Source organism: Grammomys surdaster, unplaced genomic scaffold, assembly GCF_004785775.1.
Source record: "Grammomys surdaster isolate TR1022 unplaced genomic scaffold, NIH_TR_1.0 213, whole genome shotgun sequence".
NCBI classification, from domain to species: domain Eukaryota; kingdom Metazoa; phylum Chordata; class Mammalia; order Rodentia; family Muridae; genus Grammomys; species Grammomys surdaster.
The window spans coordinates 950,556-977,986 of record NW_021604658.1 but is presented as its reverse complement, the minus strand read 5'-3'; the positions used below and the strand labels follow the sequence as shown (position 1 = coordinate 977,986).

The following is a 27,431-nucleotide window of genomic DNA, read 5'->3' as shown; positions in this document are numbered from 1 at the left end:
TATCTATCTATCTATCTATCTATCTATCTATCTATCTATCTATCTATCTTTGAGGCAGGGTCTCTTTATATAACCCTGGCTGTCATGGAACTCACTATTGTAGACCAGGCTGGCCTTCAACTCAGGATCTGCCTGTTCCTGCCTCTTAAATGCTGGGCTCAAAGGTGTGCACCACAACCCCCATCCCACCCCCCTACTCCCCACCCCCCAGCTGACACTCTATTTCTTACCAAGTATCTCAATTCAATCTAAAACAACTTAGGCCCAGGCCACATATTCTACTTAGCCTCTCATACCTTAAGATATAAAGGAGGAGGCTAGAGAGATGGTTCAGTGGATAAAGTCCTTGCTATGGAAGTATGAGGCTCAGAGTTCAGATCTTCAGAACCCAAAAGCCAGGAAGGTACAGTGGCTTCCTATAATCACAGCACTCAGGAGGCAGAGACAGGCAAGGTAGGGGTAGGCTGTCTAGCTACAACAGCTGAATCAGAAAATACTAGGTTAAGCAAGAGAGAAATCCTTACTCAATAGAGAAGAAAGAAGGAAGGCCTTTGACACTTTGGCCTCCGTGTGTGTGTGTGTGTGTGTGTGTGTGTGTGTGTGTGTGTGTTCACACATACAGACATCAGACACATATAAAAATTAACAAACAAAACAAATAATGTCTTACCACTGCCACTCCAGGGAAGAGTTGGGATACCCGCTGTTTGAGCCACAATAGAAGACGCAATCTTATCCCCCAAAGCCCACATGGCCTGGCTTGGAGGGCCTAAAACAAGATAAGAAAGGAACCTTAACAGCAGCATCTCTGCCTCCTTATATTTGGTACTTATATTGGCCTTATAATTATTTTTGTATTTCTTTTGTCTCACTTATGACATATGGTGACCACTATGTTTGGACGCATTTTTACATTGTTTCTAGAATCCAATGTTGTACACAGGGAAAGCCTAATATATAGAAATTCTATCTTTAAATTTCTGAAAAATACAATTTCTGTGAACTGTGTTCCACATTAACTAAGTAACAAAGTCATTTCTCCAAAGCTAAATCCTAAAGTAAAGCTGGTAAAATTTTAGGGTTTACATCTGAAATATACCTTCCTTAGTCTCAGGAAACCTAACATAGAGATTTTTTTTCCCCTTTAATAATCCTTACAAAGCATCATCAGGATTGTGGAGGGGCCCTGACACAGAAACAACTGGAGCCATGTAACCACCATTTTTCCTTTTGCCATGAAAAAAAGAGAAAAGCTGAAAAGGATAGAATATATAATTTAATATATGCAAGTATATATAATATATAAATAAATATAAATACATATAAATGCAAAGGGACTGATTCATATATAAGGCCAATATAAGTACCAAATATAAGGAGGCAGAGTTAGTTACATTTACTATCAAAGCCGGGTCCTTCTTCTACATGTTATCTTAATGTTAATGGAAAAGTTTTTAAAAAGTCAGTGTTTCAAAAACCAGTCTTTTTTCATATCTCAGACTAAAGTACTCAGTAACAGAAAACACCATCAAGATAAAGTTAAAAAAAAAAACATAAACAACTTAAATGAAGGGATGCCAGGCATTGGTGGTATATGACTTAGGAGGCAGAGGCAGGCAAATCTCTGAGTTTAAGGCTAGCCTGGTCTAAAGTTCCAGAACAGCCAGGGTTATACTGAGAAATTCTGTCTTAAGAAACCAAATTATGAACATAGTAGAGCACATGATCCTATGGTATGGTGGGGCATCTTTTAGGTACAGGCCCAAGAGTGGTATAGTTGGGTCTTCAGGTAGAGGCTCAACAAGCAGCTGACTGAGACAGAGGCAGACACACCCAAAAAATGGACTGAAGTTAGGGACCCCTGTGGTTGAATTAGGGAAAGGCTGGAAGAAGAGGAGGAGGAGGGTGACCTCATAGAAAGACCAGCAATCAACTAGCCCGGACCCCTGAGATCTCTCAGACACTGAGCCACCAACCAGGCAGCAAACATCAGCTGATATGAGGCCCCTGACACAGATACAACAGACTGCCTGGTCTGGCCTCTAGAGAAGACACACCTAACCCTGGAGAGACTTAAGGCCTCAGGGCCCTGGAGAGACTTAAGGCCTCAGAGAGTGGAGAAGCCTGGAGGGGGTGGGGGAACATCCTCTCGGAGACAGGGAGTCAGAGGAATGGGATGAGGAACTGTGGGAGGGCAGACTAGGAGGTGGGTAACAACTAGACTGTAAAAAAATTAAAGTAATTAAAAAAAAACTATATTAATTAAAGAGTTTTTAAAAAGTGAAGGTTATTCTAAGAGCTGCTTACTGTTTTAAAAACAAAGGAAAGTAAGACTATATATAGAGTAGAGTATGGACAAACTGACACAAGAACGGCAGGAACAGTAGCTCATAACTTACCCATGAAAGCAATGCCATTTTTTAAGAGCAGCTCCGGGAGCTTCGGGTTCTCAGAGGCATGACCCCAGCCAGCCCACACCGCCTACAACAGAGTAACAATGTGGATCATCCTTAAAAGTGATGCCAAGAAGCTACAAACTGCCTTACTGCATCCAGGCCTGCCCTCCTAGATGTGGTACAAGAGTTCTGCAGCAGCCCTGTGGTTAATTCAACTGCTGTGCCTGACAGCTGGCAAATCAGCAATAACAATAACCAGATGATTGCAGGAAAAGCCCTCAAGAGAGCAAGACCAAGCAGAATCAGAAAGAAGCACAAGTCTTGCTCCTTAGGAAATATAATTCACAGCCCTTCAGGCTAGGCTCTCTAGAGCTTTATAAAGAAACCCTTCACAGTCTGGCCACCCAACTTCCTGTCTAGTGGTGAAAAGGTCACAAGAATCTAGCAGTAGTTCTCAATCTGTGGGTCTCAACCTCTTTGGAGGTAGAGCAACACTTTCACAGAGGTTACATAAGACCATTAGAAAACACAGACATTTACATTACAATTTATAACAGTAGCAAAATTATAGTTATGAAGTAGCAACAAAGCAATTTATGGTTGGGTCAGCACAACATGAGGAACTGTAGTAAAGGGTGAAGCATTAGGAAGGATGAGAACTACTTCTTTAGAGGGTTTCTTCCCCTTATTGGGCTTTAAGGTATTCACTCTAAACTTCACAACACAATGTGAAAGGAAGAAATAATTTTCTAAAACATCACCATATTATAGCTAAGATATTCTGTAGGAAATAGTCTTGTACTTACTAGAGATGGCTTTGTGCTCACTAGATAATAAAAAGAAGATTCTCTGAAAAATCTTTCTCAACATTCTATTTCTATTATGTTCATTTTTAACTATGCCTTCCTTCCCATGTCTTCTTTCCTTGTCTATTTTAATTATTTCATATAAAGGCATTTACAAATTTTCTAGGGCTGGGGAGATGGCTCAGTGGTTAAGAGCACTAGTTGCTCTTACAGAGGATCTGACTTCAATTCCCAGCACCCACATGACAGCTCACAACCGTCAGTATCTCCAGTTCCTGAGGATCCAACACCCTCACATACATACATATGCAGGCAAAACATCAATGCACATAAAATAAAAATGAATCATTAATTTTTTTTAATTCCAAAAACAGACTTTACATTAACTTTTCTGGACACAAGTCTACCCTTCTGATTAAGTGTGAAATACAGGGATCTGTTTCTCAGACTCTTACTTGCACAGGTATCCTTTTGGCAATATCAAGAATTAACTCCACATTTGCATAATTGTTGTTGTTTGGTCCTCCAGGCACTGGAACATAGTGGTCTGCCATCTTAATGTACTCTAAAAACACAAACAAATTAATGAGATCATACAGTTCTTTCAAAGTATTATCATAGAACAAAACTATGGTAAGGACAGAGACTATTCTCAATAACCACAGAATAAATGGCATAATTTAAAAATAAAAGTACTAGGATAATTTCTATGTCTTTCATTGGATGTTCTGATTTTAAATCACATATTGAGGAACCATCTAAAGCAGTAGTTTTCAAACATTTCACTTTAAAGTTAGTTTTTGCTTCTTCTCTATAGGAGCGAACATGGTAATTCCAAAAGAATTAGATTACACATTCAGGAGGTAATAACACTATTTTTACAAAGTCAAGTTCAGGGAGATACAGTGACACAGAACTGCAACTCCAGCATTCAGCAAGTAGAGGAAAGAAAATGCCAAGTTTGCAACCAATCCAGGCCACAGAGTATGACCTTGCCTCAAATGTTTAAAACAGATCAAAAATCACCCACTGTCTATCTTGTAGATAACAAGCTCATGCTCTAGCATCTGTGTAACCTTATAGAACAATAAACTACAGTCAGTTTAACAACATGTTGTGGCACACACACATGCACACACACATACACTGAACTGCTGACACTTCCATCTGTACTATATCTTCAGTTTTGACACTATCTGCCACTGTTTCGAAGTACATCTCTTTGGTTACCACTGACACAGAATCTCTTTTCATATGCTTAGTACACCTTTTATTTCTTTCTCTTTTTTCCTTTTCTTTTTCTTTTTCTCTTTCTTTTCTGATTTTTCAGAACAGAGTTTCTCTGAGCAGCTCTGGCTGTCCTAGAGTATATAGTTCTATAGACCAGGCTGGCCTCAACTCTTGCCTCCCAATTGCTAGGATTAAAGGCGTGCACCACCACCCAGCTACTTTTCCCTTTTAAATGTACTTTATTTTATGATTTGTTTTTGAGATGGAAATTTCCTATGCTAACTAGACTGGCCTTGAGTTCTAGGATCAAGCAAGCTTCTTGCCTCAGCCTTGAGTGCCTGGGACCACAGCCTATTCCACCACATTTACCTTATATCATCTTTTACAGGCTACTTATTCATAATCACCATACATTTTGTATGAAATTGTGTTTTCCCCTTATATTAGAGGCAGAAATTGCTGCCAGTGTTTTCTTATATTATTGTCTGTCTTAAACACATTCCCATTTTTGCTGAAAAAAAAATAAAATTTTTTTGAGATTTTGCTGCAACTGCTGTAAGCATATGGGGTGCTTTCCTATATTTATATCTATGCACCATGTGTGTGTACAGTGCACTCAGAGGCCAAGAGAATGCTGGACCTCCTGGAACTGGAGTTACAGACAGGTTTTAGCTGCCATGTGGGTTCTGGGAATCATCCAGTTATCTGAAAGAGCTGAGCCATCTCTGTAGCCTCTCCAAATAGCTTTTTTTTTTTAGTCAAATCTATATAACTTTTCTAGTATCCCTAGTGTCACCTATATCACACATAACACACACACACATACATACATACATATATACATACATACATACATACATACAGAGAGAGAGACTTCAAAAATATTATTGATGCCAACTAACAAGATTTCAAAGTTCTATACAAATCAACTTTCAATTATTCTTATTAAGGACAATGAAGAAGAAGAGAGATGTGGCTCAACTGGCAGAGTGTTGGCCTAGCATGCATGAAGATCTTGGGTTAGGCTCTAAGCAGCACATAAATTAGGCATGGTAGTGCATGTCTATAATCCCAGCACTGGAGAGTAGAGAAACAACAGTTCTGAATCCTCCTCAGCTGCACTACAAGTGCGAGAAGCCTGGATCCATGAGTCTCTATCTCAAAGAAAACAGTAAAGGAAAGAGAAGAGCTGGTGGACAAAGGCACTCTTGAACTTGAGTGACCATGATGGGCAATGAAGGAACCAAATGTATAATAAATAAAATGTATTGAGTTTAAATTTAAAAGAGAGAGAAGCCTTAGAAGGCAGAAAAAAAAACCTCACGTTTAAATCTTATAACCTATATTTCTTCATCAATTCCTATGTCCTGTAACTACAATTAGTAGCACTAGAATATATTCTCTAATAATTAAGGAAGCACTCCTCAAACTGCCAAGCATGCCTTATTCACTGGCCCACAAACACAGACTCAACCAATGACTAACACAAACACATGGGGATGGAAGGGAACAAGGCTTTTTTCTGTATTATTTTTCCCTAAGCAGCACAACAAGCACCACAATAGACTTTACATTGTATTAAGTACTAGAGATTTAAATACATTTAGATGCAGGAGAGTTGGGTATGGCAGCTCACCCTATACTCTTAGCATTTTGGGGTTAGACAGAAGGGAATGCAAAGAGGCCTGCATCCTGTCTCCAAACAGATACTATACTATTTTACATAAGGACTTGAGTATCTGTAGATTTTGACATCAGTAGAGGGTCACAAAGCAGTCTTGCACAGTCACTGATGATGACTATACTCAAATTCATCCTATTAATTCATGAATCATCCACCTTTCCAGCTTTTCTAGAAATCACAAGATAATGTTATGAAATGAGGAACTGGTAACATGGCTTGGTGGATAAGTACACTTGCCTTGAAGCATGACAACCTAAGTTTCATCCCTAGAACCTACATGGTTCCCACAGAACACACACACACACACACACACACACACACACACACACACACTTTAAATTATAAAACTATCAACATCCTGTCAATTTTGCCTGTTCCTCTACAATTTTAGAGGATGAAACCCACTCTTCATGTTAATAACCAATTCTATCTAAAATTTCTTTTTTACAATTTTTAAATTTTTAAAAATGTTTTAAACTGGGCTGGTGAAATGGCTCAGTGGTTAAGAGCACTGACTGCTCTTCCAGAGGTCATGAGTTCAAATCCCAGCAACCACATGGTGGCTCACAACCACCCACAATGAGATCTGATGCCCTCTTACGGGGTATTTGAAGATAGCTACAGTGTACGTAATAAATGAATAAAAACCTTTAAAAAAAAATGTTTTAAACTGAAAAATAATTATGCTGTTATATAAATTTACAAAAGTCACAGAACTGTATACTTTTGAAAGGTGACTATTATGTTAAATAAATTATACTGAATAAAACTATTAGACAACTTGAGTTAAATGTAAACTCACCCGTAATTTGCACCACTCTATTTCTACCTGACTTGCTTCTTTCCAGAAGGCACCAACACAGAGCATGAGGTGCTCCTTCACAGTAACAATCCATCACAGGAAGCAGCCAGCTATTTGGGATGTCCATGTAACAAGGAGTCAAAAGTAATCTTGGTCCAACCACCAGCCTTCCTGATACTTATTCTAGGACATCACTGAATTTTTTTTCCCCTCAGAATAAATACCAAGTCAGAAGATACATGTAATTTTGTCCGACTGTGCTCCTGATGCCTGCCTCCTCCTGATGGCTGCCTCCTCCATCTCCTCAAGGCCAAGAATGTACTTAAGGTCTCTCCTTGATTTAAATACCTTAGGCTCCTTCCCCTCGGACTGTACACATTCCTGAAGTTGTTTCATTCTGACAAGAGTGATAAATACGGTGCTCCCCTGTAGTCACAAGAGGCTGGGGCAGCAGAATCACTTGAGCTCAGGAGCGCAAAGCCAACCCAGAAAAATCACAAAATTGTCTCACTTTTAAAATACAGTTTAAAAACAAATCCTCCCTGGAGGTCTCTATAGCGACTCCCTTTCTTTTTCTCCTTTCATAAGATTCCTAAAAACTAATACATAGTGGCTCCATATCACTTCCCAAACTCCTTAATACCCTATATTAATCTTCAGACTCTCTTACGGTATCCCACTGAAATAATTCTCCAAAGTTACCAATGGCCCAGTGACTTCTTCTTTGCTACATGGGCTTCTAGTCTTTCTGGCCTTGTTTACTTGTTTGACTGTTGACACATCTGGCCTTTCCAGCCCTCTTTTGTCTCATAGCATTAAGACTCAAAGCCAGGGCCTCACTCTGCCACTCAGCTACTCACCCTCAGCTCTGAATTTGTCTTTTCCTTTTTTCTTTTATCTCCTTACTCATTTCTCAGCTTTGTCTATGGACTTAGCTCCCTGAGTCTATCCCTCACACGCTTCCATGCGACGTCACACTTAGCCCTCTTTGTCTTCTAGCTGTTCTTTGGAAGGCAGTACTAACATATCTGCAATAATTCACACATATTAAACTCCATCTATATTTTATAACTGTTCTTCAAACAGCTCTTCCTAGTTACTCACAGAATCATCCATCTAATTTGTTGTTTTCTCTATTCTTTTTCTTTAAAAAAATAACAACAAAACAAATACCTGGGGGCTAACTGGCTTACTGGTTAAGAATGCATATTGCAGCCATATGGTGGTTCACAACCATATAACTCCAGTTCCAGGGAATCAGATTCCCTCTTTGGGCCTCTACTACATATACATAGTGCACATAAACTCACACAAGCAGAAATATGCACATACACAAAACAAATAAAACTTTTAAATAGAATTTTTATCATAAATATGCATATATATACACACATATTTACACAGAATATATGGTATCTAATATGAGCATAACTCAGAAGGGAGAAGGAGAGAGAGTAGAGTCATATACAGAAATTAGATACTGGCTAGAGAGATGGCTTAAAGGTTAGAGAGCACTGGTTGCTCTTCCAGAGGATGTAGGTTCAGTTTCTAGTACCTACATAGCAAGCAGCTCTCTTCCAAGAAATCCAACACTCTTTCCTAAGCATACAATAGTGTATAGACATACATGCGGTACATACACCCATACACATAAGGTGGCCTTGAGATGGTTATTGCTGATACTGGATAATAGGTAGATGAGAAAGGTTCATTAACACTATTTTTATAAGCTTCATCTATTCTAAAATATACAATTTAAATGTCCAATATGTATATATACAAACACAGACACATTCATATAAAACCATGAAGTGTGAGGATGAGAAACAAGGCTCTCCTGGGAAATGCTACATTATAGCTTGCATTTTAACAATATATAATTTCCACATACAATTTCCAGAAAAGTGCTTACATCGCACCATCGTTTGCTGTTTTTAATTCCTGGTATACCCTTTGTTTTCCCATAACTCTCATAACTCTTACCTATTCTAGGCCAGGTATGAGTTCTTTATGAAAGTGCCTTCTTAACCATCTTCTTAAGCATTAGATATTTCATTTCTGGGTTCTCACAGAACCCTCTGACATGTTGCTATCATAGCACTTAACTCATTAGATTGGAACATCTGTTTCCTAGAGCAAGACCACATCTTATTCCTATGGGTCTTCATGATTGTGGAATGATTAAGTAAATGACTAATAGGTATACCATGTACAAACAGACTAGCAAAAAGGAAACCAAATAAAGTGGTTTATATTTAGTATAAGATCTTATCTTTATGAACTTCTATTTATAGGTACACAAATGGAAGTGCAGAGAGATATTAAAGGATATATTTAAATGATTTCAGATATCAACATCTGCTTTTTAGCAACTTGTGATATCTCTGTTTCAAAATAAGATCAACATAATAACTTTTACTTCTTAGGAATTGTCTTGATATCATTGTCAATATGTATACAACATTTACAAACCAAAATAGGCACTGAACGGATATCGTCTTTTATATCTGTGTGCTTTCTGCCTTCAGATAGTGATTAAAGGTGTGTAAAAAGGATGGGAGAGATGCTTCAGAGGTTAAGAGCACTTGGGTTTTGCTTTGTTTTGTTTTTGTTTTTGTTTTGCAGAAGACCCAGGTTCTGTTGCTAGCATACACAGAAAGCCAACAAATGTCTGTAATGTTTCCAGAAGATCTGATACTCTCTTCCAGCCTTCATGGGCCCTGCACACACATAGTATAGACATATATGCAGGCAAAAAATCCATATACATAAAATACAAACAAACAAAATGGGGTGAGGGTAAGATGGAATGGTACATGCCTTTAATGCCAGAAGTTTGAAGGCAGAGACAGGCAGACACCTATGAGTTTCAGACCAGCCTGGTCTGCATAAGTTCCAGACCTGCCAAAGCTACATGATGAGACTGTATCTCAAAAAAATGTAGAGAAAACCCATTTGGGTCCCAAGACATCTCTTGCTTAGTGGTAGGAGAAAATAAATGGGAATCTTTATTCTACAATATTCTCTAATTCCATAAATCATAAGGAAAAAACCATTTACTTCCAAACATTTTCCGTTAAAAACAATAAAGTATTTGACCATAACAAATACTTAACACTGGAAAAGTCATTCACCTCACAGCTCAAATACTTGTGCTAAATTTCTACCTCATGACCTCAGAACACAAGGACTTGTTTAGTTAGCTATAGTATAATCACTTTTGTGTATCTATTATTGATACATTTTAAATCCTCCTGCCTCTGCCTCCCAAGTGCTGGGATCAAAGGCGTGCGCCACCACCGCCCGGCTACTGATGTCTTTTTAAAAGAGAAATCTTTGCATAGGATTTCACTGGCAGTCTTGGGCTTGGGCCCTAGGGTAATATTCTCCTACTGACAGACAGCTCTACTCAATGTTTTATACCTAACGTGACATAAAGCCAGGATCTCACCTGCATTGGCTTTAAGATCTTCAGGTGTAACCATGACAACAAATCGGATAGCACGTTCATTTCGAAACATTTCATAAGACCACCGACGGATAGATCGCATGCATTTCACTGCTGCAATACCATTGTTGGCGATAAGAACCTGGGAGGTAGGGATATGAAATGGGAAATGGAAGAAAAGGTAGCCAAGAAAGGCAAAGATAGAAAAACAAGGATACATTTTTACATATGTCCCTTTGTTCAAACAAGAACTGTTGCTAGTCCGAGTTGCTGAGAAACAACTCCTACAACACGATCAAGCAATTTCAACATGTGCTAGCTAGAACTAATTCCTTCCAAATCTCATTTCCTAAAAAAATTAAATCATAAACTCACATTGTTTGTAAATTATTCAATCACAACTATTACTAAGAAACATAATGTATATCTAATAAAAAATAGGGGAAGGTTACACTGTGTGGTGTTAAACACAATTCTCTATTGTAATAAGAGATCTTGGCATCAATTGCTGTTTTCCAAAATACTGAACCGAGAGTACTTTAGAGTGAAAGAAACTGCTCAGCTTCATGGTCATGAGAAAAATCTAAAAATCAAATAATCCTGAAAATGTTCTGTAAATAAGCCTTGCACTTCCTTATGCATATCTTGCAATAGTATCCCTGAATATTTCACAAGCTAATAGGTACATAATCTACCTTTATTGACAAAATATAAAATACTGCATAGAACTGCTTTTTTGGGGGGAGTGACAGGGGGAAATAACAACACAGAATTTCATTACATAAGCCACAAACCCTAGATCTCCCTATGCCTACCTCCCAAGTGCTAAAAACTACCTGATGTCTATGTGGCATATTTTCTCTAAACATCTCAAATACCTGGCAGGAGCCAGTAAACCCTAAGTCTGTCAGCTTCTCTTCTGAAACTCGCTCTGCTTCTTTAAATCCAGGGCTACTACATTTATCTTCTTCCCACTGGCACTATACAATACAAGGTAACCAATTATTCCTTAAATCCTCCCTGCCAGGTTAAAGAAGCTCTGCCTGTAAAACCACAAGATCTAGTGGTGGTGATAGTGGCACAAATTTAATCCCAGCAGATTAAAATGGGAGGCAGAGGTAGGTGGATCTCTTGAGTTTGAGGCTAGCCCAGTCTATAGAGTGAGTTCAAGGACGGCCAGGGACACACAGAGAAAACTTCTCTCTGTGTCTCTCTGTCTCTCTCTGTCTCTGTCTCTCTCTCTCACACACACACACACACACACACACACACACACACACATCCACCCACAAAACAAAACACAAAAACCCACAAGATCTTTCAAAAAGAACATTAGAAGCAGAGTTTCAATTCCTTATCAACTATGACCAAATTACCACCATTAACATATATGTATATTACGTGTGTGTGTGTGTGTGAATATATCAGCAAGCTGTGGTTTTAAATATTAGTAGCATGCTAGGGAGACAGAAAGGACAGCCCTGCATGAAAAGGCAAAGTCCCTAAAAACCTAATACCAGTTTAAACAAACAGAAGCAATAGATCTAAGCATAAAATCTCACATACTTGAAGCAGAATAGTTTAGTAAGTTTAACTTACCTTCTCAATCACTTTATTTCCCCCAAAACGAGTAACAAATTCTGCTGGAGAAGCCACAGTGAAATCCCGTTGTGAGTCTATTTTCTTTCTGTCTCGGCCTTGTTTTACTAGGTGTAAGCCAGACATGCTGGATCTATATAGAGAAGCCAAAAGAAACTTTATATAGAATTTCTTCACAACACCGTATCTTCTGAAAACCCTCCTTTCACAACCATATTATAAGAACACGGCCCCAGGACCCTTGCGGAGTCCACATGCTGCTACATCTTCACAGGAAAGGAGACAATCCTTAGTGGGCGTGATGGGTCAGGCCTGTAATCCCACACTGTGAGGCTTTGGCAGGACTGCCTAGAGTTCCAGGCCAATATGGGCTAAAGAGTGAAATTCTTGTCTCAAGAACATGAAACCAAGGGGTTACAGAGGTGACTAAGTGGTTAGGAATACTTGCCGCTCCAAAAGAGGACATGAATTTACCTCCCAGTACCTGCCGGCATGGTAGTTAATCCAGTTCCAGGGGTCTGAATACCTCTACTTACCTCGGTATACACCAGGCACACATGTTTTGCACAGATATACACTCATTCAAAACACTCATATACATAAAGTAAATAAACCTAAGAAGGAGATGGAGATGCTAGAGATTTCGTTCAATTGTAAAAAGAACACTTGTTTAGCAAGCACAAGGCCCTGGGTTCAATCACTAACACAGGGTGAAGGATACTCTATTAAAAAAAGAAAAACGGAACCACAGAAATGGCTCAGTGGTTAAGAGTACATATTGCTCTTGAAGAAGACCACAGTTCAGTTTGAAATACCCATGTCAGGCAGCTCACAACTGCCTGAATCTCTAGATCCAGGGGATTGGCTATCCATTCTCTTCTGAACCCTGTGAGTACCTGCACTCACATGTACATAGACAGACAGACAGACAGACAGAATTAAAAGTAAATGTTTAGGTGGCTGGAAAAATGGCTCATTGGAGGCTAGGCGGTGGTGGCGCACGCCTTTAATCCCAGCACTTGGGAGGCAGAGGCAGGCGGATTTCTGAGTTCGAGAGTTCGAGGCTAGCCTGGTCTACAGAGTGAGTTCCAGGACAGCCAGGGCTACACAGAGAAACCCTGTCTCGAAAAAAAACAAAAAAGAAAAAAAAAAAAAAAAGAAAGAAAGAATGAAAAATGGCTCATTGGTTAAGGGCACTGGATACTCTTCCAGAGGCCCCAGGCTGGATTCCCAAGTGTCAGCTCAGAACCGCCCATAATGCTAGTCCTTGGGGAGCCAACATCATCTTCTGGCCTCTGAGTGCACAAGGCACGTATGTAGTGTGTGGACACATGCAGTCAAAACACCCCCCATATACATTTTTAAATCTTTTTTTTAAAGAAAAAGAAGAAAATCTAATGAACATCCAACTAAGCAGAGTAGTTATGTAGGGAGAGGATGGCGGGAGAAGGGTTGAACAGATGAGGCCACATAGCTAGACATAGCTTACAGAAGGCCTAGGGCCTATCTTTGCTTCATGTGGGCAGGTTTTTAAACTCCTTTAGACTTTTTTGATGTTTTGTTTTGTTTTGTTTTGTTTTGTTTTGGTTTGGTTTGGTTTGGTTTGGTTTGGTTTGGTTTGGTTTTTGTAGACAGGGTTTCTCTGTATAGCCCTGGCTGTCCTGGAACTCACTCTGTAGACCAGGCTGGCCTCAAACTCAAAAATCCACCTGCCTCTGCCTCCCAAGTGCTGGGATTAAAGGGGTGTGCCACCACTGATTTTTTGGTGGGTGCGCCACCCAGCAAGATTTTTTTTTTTTTTTGGAAACAAGGTTTCTTGGTGCCCTGGCTGTACTGGAACTTGCTCAGTAGATCAGGCTGGCCTGGAACTCATGAAGATCCACCTGCCTCTGCCTCCTAAGTGCTAGGATTAAAGGAATGCACCACTGTGCCCAACTCCAGATTACTTTTAACCCAGCAAGATGGCTCAGTGGGTATAGGTGCTTGCCCTGCAAGCCTGAGTTTAATGTACCGGACTCACATAAGACAGAAGATGAGAATCAGGAAGTTTTCCTCTGACCTACACTGTGCATTGTGACATGCATATCCAATACACACACACAATAATAAATAAATTTTAAACTAAATTATTTTTTAAGATAAATAGTGGGCAACATGTAGCTTAGCACATCACAAAAGAGGAATTATAATTATATGAGCAAATAATTCTTGCCAGGCACAGTAGTATATATGCCTTTAATCCCAGAATTCATATATCTGAAGTAAGAGAGAAACAGGCACTAACATTCTAACATCCTGTAATCTAAGGAAAGAAAGAGTAAGGAATAGCAGGACTTGGGAGAAGAAAAAGAAAAACATCATGAAAATAAAAGAATGAAAGGTCAGCTGTAGGAATTACAGTCTTTAATCCCAGCACTCAAGAGACAGAAGCAGAAAGATCTCTATGAGTTCAGGGCCAGTCTGGTCTACAAAGCAAGTTGCAGGCCAGCCAGAGCTTCACAGTGAGACAACTGTCTCAAAATAAAGTAATAAAATAAAAAGATTAAGAGCCTCATTCTTTAGTTGCCTTGTTTCAATTTTTGGGTTTTTTTTGTTTTGTTTCGTTTTTTGTTTTTTTGTTTTTGGAGACAGGGTTTCTCTACATAGCCCTGGCTGTCCTGGAACTCACTCAGTAGACCAGGCTGGCCTCGAACTCAGAAATCCACCTGCCTCTGCCTCTCAAGTGCTGGGATTAAAGTTGTTTCAAATTTTACAGTAGTATTTTCCATTCTTGGTTCCAATTTTAACTGTGAAGCTATTTCTTTCTTCATCCCTTGGACTTGCATCTTTTGGCAAAATGGTACCAAAATCTTATGATATTGTTTTTTTCTAAAATCTATATAGTTTTACAGATTTGAAAAAAGAAAAATAATCATTCGTCTCTCAGTATATCTATAAAAGTCAATGGGTAATCTCTTTTCTTACCCTTTTCAATAACTTAAGGTAGTTGTTCATTTCTTTGTTTGAAACAAGACCTTACTCTGTAGTTCAGGTTAGCCTGGAGTGCAATATGTATGTACCCCTCACACCTCCGGCTTCAACCTTCCTATTGCTGGTATTACAGATATGCACCACAAGGCCTGGCTAAGGTGGTGCTTCTGAACCCCCCACCCTACTTCAAGACAGGGTTTTTCTGTGCAGCTCTGGCTGTCCTGGAACTCCCTCTATAGACCAAGCTGGCCTCAAACTCAGAGATCACCTGCCTCTGCCTCCAGGGTGCTGGGATTAAAAGCGTGCACTACCACCACCCAGCTTAAGGTTGCCCTTTTTAATTTACAGACTACTACCCACAGGAGGATAGCAACAAGGGACATTCAGAGAATAACTAGTGGCTACTTTACCATACTTAATGGTACAGCCACAACCACAGTTCTCAGTGTATGCTAAGATGCCAAAGCACTCTCTGAGACGACATTTCAAACTAACCAATTATATAAATAAATAAATAAATAAATAAATAAATAAATAAATAAATAAATGCCTGCAATGAGACCCTAGTGCTGACCTCTTCCAGTATATACAATAAAGTATCAAAAAACAAAACAACTGCTCACTTCAGCAGCACATATTCTAAAATTGGAATGATACAGAGAAGATTAGCATGGCCCTTTCACAAGGATGACACGCAAATTCGTGAAGCGTTCCATATTTTTATAACATTTGAAATGTAAATAAATAAAATATCCAATAAAAAATAAATAAAATAAAACAAAACAAAACACAAAAGCAAAACATAACAAAAACCTTCACCCTTTTCTATTAATAATATACTTAGCTACCCTGCGCTTGGATTAGAACTTTAAAGAGGGTAAAGAGTTCTCCAAATAGAATGACTTGTCCAAGTTTTCAAATGAAATTTAAAGCACAAAGAAGAACTCTTGTTTCTTAGGCCTCCTTTCAGTGTTTTTCCAACTATACCATGAAACATCTATGGTAACATTAACAAGATCTGGAAACAAAGCCACACACGCTCTTCCCTGAAAATAAACCTTCCCTTATCTGTCTGCAATTGTACTGGCTATGCATTCATCTCTTTCAGGTTCTAAATCTATGACACCAGTGCATCATACTGATCAATAACATGATGAATTTCACAAGCATCAGCCTAAAAGGAAACACAACACAAAAATGCACAGTAACACCACATAAATGACACTCTGAAACTAGGAAAACTGTACAGTGGGCTCAGGTGGGGAGTGCCTCAAAGGCATGAGAGGACAATGTAGATGTTCTGTATGTTGATCTTGACTGAGGTGATCATTACACAAGTATGTACATATATCATGTATCGAGACTACAAGTACTCTAATTTTTAAAGGGTAAATTTTACTATAGGTAAATTGTATCTCAAAAATCCCAATTTCAAAAAACAAAACAAGATGATAATAATAATTAAAAAAACACCCTCAGGCTAGTGAGATAGCTCGATGATTAAAAGCACTTTGCTGTGCTTCCAGAGTACCTAGGCTCCGTTCCCAGCACCCACACAGTGGATCACAACTGTCTATGACTCCAGTTCCAATGCCCTCTTCTGGCCTCCATGGACATCTGCATGCAAAAGTATACATACTCACAAGTACACACACATGCATATAAAATAAAAATAAGTAAGAAATGTTAATATCTTCCCAATAGCTAAGTAGGTGATTTTAAAGAAAGAGACAATGAATGTGAAGTCCCTAACTGCATATACCATGTAAACTGATATGACCCTGCTTTGTGACTACAATTTAAATTTAACAAGTACAACTTTGGAGAGGCAAATAGAGGCAGGACACAGCTGAAAGCAGAACTGACTAGGGAGCTATATGAGAACAGCAAGAAAATGTTCTCACATTTGGATCCTTCCATTTTTTCCTATGGCTCAATAATTATCTCTTCTCCAGCCAAGCAATTAAATGTTACTGGAGTTTTCACTCTGAAGGGGTAGAACCACAGAGGCCCAAGACAGGGTAAGCAATGAACAAAGAACACAAGAGAAACAGTAGTGCACTCAGGCATGGAGGACAGCAAAAGTAAGGTGCCAGGTGAAAACAAACAGATGGAGCGTGAATGGAAAGCAGCTCCCTCACCTACCTTTCCAGAAAGCTATTAGAGAGTAAGAATCTAGGCAAAACACAAACAAAAAAAAGCAAGTGACAGAGTGACATAGAAGAATCCTCAAGATGACAGTTAAAACTAAAGGATAAATTGCTCTAAGAATGGTGGCTACTTCAGAATTTAAAAGGGAGCAGATTAGCTGTTGTGTTTGTGTATAGTGTTAAAAATTATGAAAGCTATTGTTCTGGCTCTTGTGAACCAGACAAAATGAGTGAGCTACAAGTCGGGTACTCACACTAAAGCCCTAAGAAAATAGAAGCTAAGTTCTTTATCTGACCTTCTGGAGAAATCACAATTACAGACATGATAGGCAACCTCCTATTATGACAATTATCATTAACATACGAGATACTCCCTTTGCCTTAGTCCATACACATGTACAAAGAGACCTTGAAATAAACTGAATTAAAATATAGATACTTTACAAGAATTTAGAGCATACGTCATTATGCCCACTAGATCGTGTTTTGTTAGAGCACTAAGCACATCATACACACCCAAAGACCCTGCCATCCAACACTCCAGTGGTTAGATTTCAATATATGAATTGGGAACAAAGCAAAAATTCAGGGGCAATGAATGTATATACTAATACACATATGTTTTATTATGTAAGTATATGTTTTTTACATATATAAATACAAAGTATTTTTATATGTATTTGATATAATTATACATATAAAATTAAAACATTTTGATATTACATATAGGATTTATATATGAACTCAATTACTTTTTACTTCTTTGATTCTTGGTTTTGTTTAGTTTTCCTTCAAAAGCATGAAAGAAAACAAATGACTGTTCAAATGACAATTTTGAAAACTTGGTGATTCTAAATTTACTGTTTTTTCATAATTCTGGCTACTTTTCAGGCAATTTTGTTCAAAATAGAAACTGGATCACAAAACAAAGTACTAAACAAAAAAGATAATGGAGGGACCTTTAGTGACTGCTATCAAGTAAATCAGTTAGGTCTTTTTTTAACATACATACATACATACAAACACACACACACACACACACACACATATATATTTTTTTTTGGTTTTGGTTTTTGGAGACAGGGTTTCTCTGTGTTGCCCGGGCTGTCCTGGAACTCACTCTGTAGACCAGGCTGGCCTTGAACTCAAAAATCCGCCTGTCTCTGCCTCCCAAGTGCTGGGATTAAAGGCATGCGCCACCAATGCCCGGCTTAACATATATTTTTAAAGTAAGTATGTGTGTGTATGCATGTGTTTGTGCAAGTGTGTGTGGGGGGGTGTATGTGTGCATGCATGTCTGTATGTGTTTATGTGTATGTTTGTTTGAGTGTGTGTAGATGATGTGTTGTGACTCTATGTGCCATCATGCCTATGCAGAGGTCAGAGGACAATTTTGGAGCTGGTTCTCTTCTTCAACCCTTCCTTATGTGGGATCAAATTCAGGTTGCCAAGCTTTCTCATTGAGTCATCTGCACAGACCACCCACCAAGTCTTTTATGTCAATTTGCTCATAGAAGACATAGGCAGGCCTGTAAGATGCCTGAAGCATAAAGCTCTCTACATATCCTCTTCAGTTTAGAAAAACCTAAGAGTTTGGCATCCTCAACAACTGCAGTCTGGCTACACGGCAAGGAAACTTGATCAGGTCCCTTTTCTGGGCTAGAAACATACCCTAAAACATTTTTCAGCAAAACTATTTTCAACAAGATGCTACACACTGCAAAGAGCTTTCCTCCTTTACAATAGTTGAAAACACTTAATTTTTGAAATGCCAGCTTAATCCAGTGAGTAACTAGGCACTGACTAAGCTCCCTCCATGGACTAGTAGTACTACAAGGACCAAACAGGACCAGTGCTTCTTAACATGGTTATACTAACACATCATTTCATGTACCTCTTATTCAAATTCTGCATGAAAAATAAGGGCTTAGATATTCAGGAATAAGTATGCCAGTTTCTATTTATTTCTTACAGAACAAGATCAGAGGCTGCAAAGGGTTCAGTAGTTAAGAGCCTTAGATGCTCTTGCAGAGAACATGGGTTCAGTTCCCAGCACCTACAACCATCTGTAACTCCAGTTCCAGGAGATCTGATACAGTCTTCTGACCCCAACAGGCACCAGGCATGCACATGATGCGCATCCTTATACACAGGGAAAACACTCATACACATATAAAAAATAAATCTTTAACAATGTAAAAAAAACCAAAAGTCTTTATTTTCTTATTGATTAAAGAAAAATTATCTAATCAATTTCCCTATAAATTCAAGGTAGGGCTAGTAGTAGTTTTCAGGATATATGCTGCCCAATTAAATCACCTAAAACTTACTTTTGAAGTATGTAATATCTCCTTTTTTATCTATAGAATCCTCTGTATCAAAATGGCAAATGATGGGAGATTTTTCTTCAGATTTTAGTTTTGTAAATATAAACTACCCCAACCCTACTACAGGTGCTTCAAACCTAGGACAGAAAGAGGTAGTACATCGCCCTGTCTGCTTATTTGGCTGCTTCAGTCACAGTAGATGGCCTCAAACTATACAAGTGTTTTGTCTACTTTGTCCTCAGTGTTTTCCCATCCCACCTCTCCTCTCTCTTGCATTTTCTCCTTACTCTTGGATCATACACAAATGAGTTAGTTTCCACTCAGGAGTGGTAGGGGGAGGGTGGGGATACGGGATCTAACCTCCTGTATAGCTAGAAACAGCAGCTCTGCTTTAGCTACCTCAGATGTTTCACCAATAGCCACTTTGTTCTGAACATCACCAGAGAAAGGCTCCAGTGCCCTCCCTGTCAGGAACACCTGACAGGGAGGGCCCTGGGTAAAAGAAAGCAACACTTACCACAACAACTAAAACAAGAAAATAATGGATGGGGTCACGAAACACAGAAGGAGGAGGACAGCACAGCCAAAGTAGGTAATTTCTGAGATCCAATCAAAGCAAATAATACTGATTAGTACTCTCCAAGAAAGAAAAAGGCAAGCAAGAAGGGGAGGGGGGACAAGCAGGAAGGAACTATGCCCTAAGGAACTTTGAAAAAGTGAAAAAGACTTCAGGTCTTCAGGGAAAAAATTTCAGGTCTAAGCACTAAAACTCTAAGACTATTCACCAAAACCCGATCATAAAGCATGGAGGTAGTACAAAAGAGACAGAAAGGCATGGATAACCCTTTAAAAGGAAAGGGAACCTAGACAATGTTTTAGACAAAGGGGCCCAACTCATTTTAAGCAGGGAAAGAAAATCCAGGGTCAAAGGACTAATGGGATGCATATTAGCACTTAAAAATTTTAAAAATTTGCCATAGAAATATAAATAATCAATGGTGGAATGTTACACAGCAGTATTTTTCTTCTTTCTTTCTTTCTTTTTTTTTTTTTTTTTTCCAAGACAGGGTTTCTCTGTATAGCCCTGGCTGTCCTGGAACTCACTCTGTAGACCAGGCTGGCCTCGAACTCAGAAATCCACCTGTCTCTGCCTCCCAAGTGCTGGGATTAAAGGTGTGCCACCACTGCCTGGCAGCAGTATTTTTCTGATGACACTGATTAAGCATATACTTATAAAACTGCACCACTGTAGTGAGAGGAAAGGCAATCTATAAAACAACAGCCTCCTAAGACAAATTCTCAGGATAGCTATATCTCACTGGAGTCAATCTGACTTGATTCTTAAGTCACAAAAAAAAAAAAAAAATTCCCCTCAAAATGCTGGATGGTAACAGCCTAATAGCCTTCCAGAAAAGTCCTCCAGATCAGAAATATACACATGACAGAGAAGATATGTAAAGATGAGATTAAGACAACACATCTTAATCTCTTTTTGGTTTTGGTTTTTGAGACAGGATCTCTCTATGCAGCTCTGGCTGTCCTGGAGCTCACTATGTGGACCTGCCGGCCTAGCCTGTAACTCACAGGTCCACCTGGCCCTGCCTCACCAGTGCTAGGATTAAAGGTGTGCACAACCATGCCCAACTTTCTTTTATATATATATTAGATATTTTATTTACATTTCAGGTATTATCTCCTAACCCCATCCCCTCACCCCCCAGGAACTCCCACATTTTCTGTATCCATTCCTCTGTTGAAGGATATCTGGGTTCTTTCCAGCGTCTGGCTATTATAAATAAGGCTGCTATGAACATAGTGGAGCATATGTCCTTGTTATATGTTAGAGCATCTTCTGGGTATACGCCCAGGAGTGGTATAGCTGGGTCCTCAGGTAATGCTATTATGTCCAATTTTCTGAGGAACTGCCAGACTGATTTCCAGAGTGGTTGTACCATCTTACAATCCCACCAACAATGGAGGAGTGTTCCTCTTTCTCCACATCCTCGCCAGCATCTACTATCACCTGAATTTTTGATCTTAGCCATTCTTACTGGTGTGAGGTGGAATCTCAGGGTTGTTTTGATTTCATGCCATGATATCCTTTGCCTGGAGCCTAAATAATAGAATCAACCGACAATAACCTGAAACCTCTGATGCTGTGAGTCACAAGAAACTTTTTTTTTCTCTATTTTTTGGGGGGGAGTATAGGGGGGATGAAGCACTCCCAGACAAGGTTTCTCTGTGTAGCCCTGGCTGTCTTGGACCTGGACCTTACTCTGCAGACCAGGCTACCCTCAAACTCACAGATCCACCTGCCTCTGCATCTGTGCTGGGATTAAAGGCATGTGCTACCACCACCACCAGGAAATGTTTCTTCCGTTAAGCTGCTCTTCTCAACTATCTCGTCACAGCAATAAAAGGCCAACATATGAGGTAGGAATGTGTGTGTTTTGTATGTGTGTGTGTTTGTGTGTGTGTGTATGTATGTATGTTTAGCTTTAAAAGATACTTCCAAATATTTTTCTTTTTTCTTTTTCTTTTTCTTTTTTTTTTTTTTTTTTTTTTGTGGTTTTTCAAGACAGGGTTTCTCTGTATAGCCCTGGCTGTCCTGGAACTCACTCTGTAGACCAGACTGGCCTTGAACTCAGAAATCCACCTGCCTCTGCCTCCCAAGTGCTGGGATTAAAGGCGTGTGCCACCACTGCCTGGCCCAAATATTTTTCTATAAAGTGGTTTTTATCAATTATATTCCCAACAGGGGTGTGAGAATTTCCTATGCTCTACATTTTTCTTGACATTTAATGCTAGTATTTTAGTTTTAGCCTCTGTGGTTGGTATAAGAGTTTAACACAATTGGGTATAGTTGTATACACCTTTTAACCCAGCACTCAGGAGACAGAGGCAGATAGTTCTGAGTTTAAAGCTAGCCTGGTCTACAGAGGTAGTTCTATGACAGCTAGGGCCACACAGAGACTCTTCCTCAAAAACAAAACAAATTAAAAGTCAGATGTACCCGTGACATGCCTATAACTGCATTGCTAGGGGTAGAGGCATTGGAGACACTGGGTCTTGCTGGTTGTCAGGTTCAGGAAGAGACCCTGTCTCAAAGTAATAAGGCAGAGTGACATAACAGGTTATGTGTTATCTCTCTCTCTAGATTCTAGACATACATAGATGGATGGAAGAATACACCCAAACACACCCATGTGCATATACACACACACAAATTACAATGAAAAATTGGACTAATAATAAAAATATATTGTATCAAAACTTGAAGGATTTTAGAGGATCTAATGGCTGGACAGAAAAATGGAAAGACAAATGGAAAAAACAAATATAGAAAAAAATGTTAGTGGTAGAATCTAGGAACTGAGCATGTTAAATGTTCTCTGAAGAATCTTCTAATTTTGCTGAGTACCTTAATCTAATAAAATTTACTAAATATGGCAATTTTAGACAAGTATACTAAAGCCAGGTAAATTAGGTGGCATTAAGGGAAACAGTGAAGATACATAGAAATGCTATCTTTGAAACTTTTCTGTAAGTATAAAATTATTTAAAAGTGAGAAGACTTTAAAATTAAGTCTTAAAATATTTTGTTGGGCAGTGGTGGCACACCCCTTTAATCTCAGCACTTGGGAGGCAGAGGCAGGCAGATTTCTGAGTTTGAGGCCAGCCTGGTCTATAGAGTGAGTTCCAGGACAGCCAGGGCTACACAGAGAAACCCTGTCTCCAAAAACAAAAAAACAAAAAAACAAAAAACAAAAAAAGTCTTAAAATATTTTAATAACACAAGAAAGTGTTACACTAAAAAACTGAGCTGTGTTTTTACTAGGACATCATTTTTAATAAAATGTACTGTTAGGTGGTAAAAAGTTAAAGAAAATATTAAATAGTGATTATTACTGGATGAAACTATTTTAGAGTTTAGTTCCTTTCTATACTTGTCAAAGTTCTAACTTTTCTACAATGAACATAGTACTTTTAATAATTTAAAGCAGTAAATGCACACATCACTTGAGTATTTGTGCCAATGGAAAGAAGTTAGGAAATAAACATGAAATATAGGAGAAATAGAAGATCGTGGAATTGAGCTTTACTTGTAACAATTGCATAGCTTTATAGAACAAACTCCTGAGACCAAAATACATACATGGTCACAGACAACTCCTGTTTTCAGAATGGAAAGAAGGAAGGGTAAGCGACAGAGAAAGCAGACTATTGCCCCAAGCAAGGGCACCACATCACAGATCTCATAATGACCTTCTCTGTCTACTCACTACTACAGCACCATGGCAACTGGGAACCTCAGAACATTAAGGAAAGAGCACTGAAAGAAAATCTGGAAAGCTACTGGGGGAAGGAAGAAAACTCATGCAAGCCAAATTAGAAATGTTAAGAGAAACATAAAGCACCTTCACAGGCCTAACTATAAGCAAAGGAAGAACTGCTAACTACAGCCAGTTCCCTGTGTTAAAGCTTGACACAAATGAGGGAAAAGGCACGCGATTTTAATAATGCTTGTTCTCAGTGTAAGAACTCTAAACTGATGGTAAGAACACCACCAACTTTTATGCAAAAGACTTACAAAAGTCCTCTGGTCAAAACATTTTATCCAGCTAGGCACAGTGGCACAAGCCTGTAAACCTAGCACGTATTCAAAGGCAGCCTGGGCTACAATGTAACTTCAATAGCTTGAGCTTCATCATAAGACCCTGTTTCAAAACCAAAACAAGAAAATTATCTCAAATAAGGGTTCCTTGATAATAAAATCATTCCAGCACTTAGGAGTTCAGGCAGGAGATTTTTTAAATTCAAGACCAACATGGGCTACATAATAAATTATTAAAAGCATAAACATTTAACATCACAATTAAATGTATAAACAAACATTTGAACCAGATATATTGGGTGCAGCACATTTTATATTCCTGAAAGCTATTATTTAATATTATATCTATCACCAGGCTTTAATGAAGTCATTAAACACAAGGAGTTTAAGGTGATAGTAAATAAAAAGGGAGTTTTTATTTCTTTCTATGTCAAACAAAAATAGTTTAGCTATAACTTTAAAAAGTTCTTTGGGAGGCAGAGGCAGGCAGATTTCTGAGTTCGAGAGTTCGAGGCTAGCCTGGTCTACAGAGTGAGTTCCAGGACAGCCAAGGCTACACAGAGAAACCCTGTCTCGAAAAAACCAAAAAGTTCTTTTGGGGCTAGAAAGATGGCTCAGTGATTAAGAGCACTAACTGTTATTCTAGAGGACCTGAGTTCAATTCCCAGCAACCACATGTGGCTCACAACTATCTGTAACGGGACCTGATACCCTCTTCTTGAGTGTCTGAAGACACCTACAGTATACTGATATAAGTAAACTAAATAAATCTTTTTTTAAAAAAATAGTACTATTCTTCATAGAGTTTAACAAAAATCTTCATCTTCATCATGACTGTGAAACTGACTACATTATTAGTGCTAAGGAAATACCAAGATGGTGTCTGCCACTGCTCAGCTACAGAACATAAAATGGTGTCTCCCTTTCTTTTTCCTTGCACCAAATAATCACTAGCAACCATATACATACTTCATGAATTATTAACTTCTCAAACAAGTCCTTGGTCACTATCACAAAAAGTAGAGTACAGGAGTGGGGTGGTAATATCATTAACAAATTTAAGCAGGGCCAGATGTGGTGTATAAAGTCCTTAACCTGACCATTCAGTATTTTAACCACATTATTTTAAGGTGTTGAATACAAAATTGAGATGAAGTTTCAAATATAAACATGGAGGAGGTTTAAGACTCTCAGTACCCTAGGAGGTTAAAGACCAAAATGTGGGGAATACCTTGCTTATAATTGGACTTTACTCAGAAATTCGGTATACTAGCTGGAAAAACTGTTTACAGTCTTGTTTGATAGCATGGGCTGACATCATGTGGTTCGTTTTAAGTACAGAACAATGTGACCTTATGTGGCATCAGAGAGGGCTAGAGAAATGGCTCAGTGGTTAAGAGCACTGACTGCTCTTCCAGAGGTCTTGAGTTTAATTTCCAGCAACCACATGGTGGCTACCAACCATCTGTAATGGGATCCTATGCCCTCTTCTAGTGTGTCTGAAGACAGCTACAGTGTACTCATATACATAAAATAAATAAATAAATAAATAAATAAATCTTTTTTAAAAAAAATGTGGCAGAGAAACTACCAAAACTAAAACAAATAAGACAACTCTATTAGATGCCAGCAAATGGCATACTAGTTACCAAAATTAAGATGTACACATTTAATCTTTAAACAGTCTTTCTTCTTAATTGGTTAATTCTATTCAATTAATTAATGGCTTTCAGAGATGTATCAACCTAACTATAGCTGATAAGTCCAGGTTGATCTTATCTAACAATAAAAAGTCTAAACAGATCTTCAATGAAACTTGCCTAATCTCATCAAGTTCTATTTTTTAAGCTCTTGTTTTCAAATACTTGGATGATAAAGCTTTTGGAGACTCTAGAAAAGCATGATGCATGTCTTCTCCATCCCTAGAAAAGTCTGTTTTTGCTGAGCAGTGGTGGCGCACGCCTTTAATCCCAGCACTTGGGAGGCAGAGGCAGGCGGATTTCTGAGTTCGAGGCCAGCCTGGTCTACAGAGTGAGTTCCAGGACAGCCAGGGCTACACAGAGAAACCCTGTCTCGAAAAACAAAAAAAAAAAAAAAAAAAAAGTCTGTTTTCTATTCAAGCTCATCCATTAGACTGTAAAGTCTTTACTTAGCACCTGAAATGAAGCTCACTGCTATTATTCCACTTTGTTTCAGAGACCTCTAGTTAACACTCGTGAAGAATGGGCCTGTCTCCTTAACCTCTATCAAGGGTAAAAGATCAGGCTATTCATTCTACAAGTTGCTAGTAAACTCAACCAGCAGTGCCTGAATCATCATCTTCATTTTTCTGAGAGGAAATGAGTTCAAGGAAAGTTATGGATTGCCAATGATCATATTCAATTTAATTAGCTATATCACTGAAGTCTTCCCATCAAAGAAAGAATTAAATTACTCCCCAAAACACTGCCATATCCACAGATAAAGTAGATCGAGGAAGAAACCTTGTTCTATTTGGAACACTAGCTAAGAAGTCAGTGGAAACTGGCCTCTGCCCAGGCTGCTGATCACACTCCTGCCCACAAACAACCAACATGAGAGCTGTGGCAACAATGAGGCATCCAAGACATTCTCAGGCCATCATGCCACTGGCCACACAGCCTCTGCCTGACAGCCATGGGCCTTGGGAATGGCTTGGCACCTACACACTGCCTCAGAATATCATCAGCTGAGTTTCCTGTAATAGCATTTATTGCATCATTGCCAAACTCAATGTCCTAATTCAACAACTGAACACTATGTTTCACACAAAATTAAGTTAGACAAATTTCTTAGAGTAGTGTGACTTCGAAGATTTAGCATGAAGCTAGTCTTTCTCAATAGAGGACTACAGCATTTTGAGACTTATCCTTGGTTGTATGGGATGATACACTACACTACAAAAGTAGTGATGGTAGTGGTATTGAGACAGGTTCCCCCTATATAGCCTTGTATGTCCTGGAACTCACTATGTAGATCAGGCTTGCTTCAAACTCACAGAGCTCTGCCTGCTTCTGCCTCTGCCTCCTAGGTGCTAGGATTAAAGGCATGATTATCACCACATGCAGCCCTACTGCAAAACTTTTAGTATCTCTGTCCTCCAAATGTGATTGGTCTCAGCAGTTCACAACTCCTACACACTTCCAAATGACTTTGAGGAGAAAGATATCACCAGTACTCACCAAAGGGTCAACCTAAATTAGTCATAAAGCAGCAAAACATGTTTACATAAAGTCTTAATTCTAGACCCTGGTGCTAACGCTTCTTTTTGACCCCAGGTTAAATATAATACTTTGTTCATTCACTCTAGAAAGCCAACCTTATCAGAAACACTTACAAAAGTTAGAAAGAAAGGAAGAAAGAAAGAGAGAGAGAGAGAGAGAGAG

At 38.8% G+C, this 27,431-nt stretch overlaps 1 protein-coding gene and 1 non-coding gene across 2 annotated transcripts in view; one reads left to right on the top strand and one right to left on the bottom strand.

Moving 5' to 3' along the window:
- Acaca (acetyl-CoA carboxylase alpha) overlaps positions 1-27,431 on the bottom strand; it is a 266,070-nt gene that overhangs the window by 171,534 nt on the left and 67,105 nt on the right. The window contains exons 4-8 of the mRNA XM_028772253.1: positions 11,966-12,098; positions 10,370-10,508; positions 3,658-3,767; positions 2,400-2,481; positions 671-769 (exon numbers count right to left, since the gene is read on the bottom strand). Of these exons, the coding sequence (XP_028628086.1) occupies positions 671-769; positions 2,400-2,481; positions 3,658-3,767; positions 10,370-10,508; positions 11,966-12,098 (563 nt within the window). The remainder of the gene's footprint in view (positions 1-670; positions 770-2,399; positions 2,482-3,657; positions 3,768-10,369; positions 10,509-11,965; positions 12,099-27,431) is intronic.
- Positions 15,551-15,657, top strand: LOC114625227. Its single transcript, XR_003712032.1, has one exon. It is a non-coding gene; the product is annotated as a U6 spliceosomal RNA (small nuclear RNA).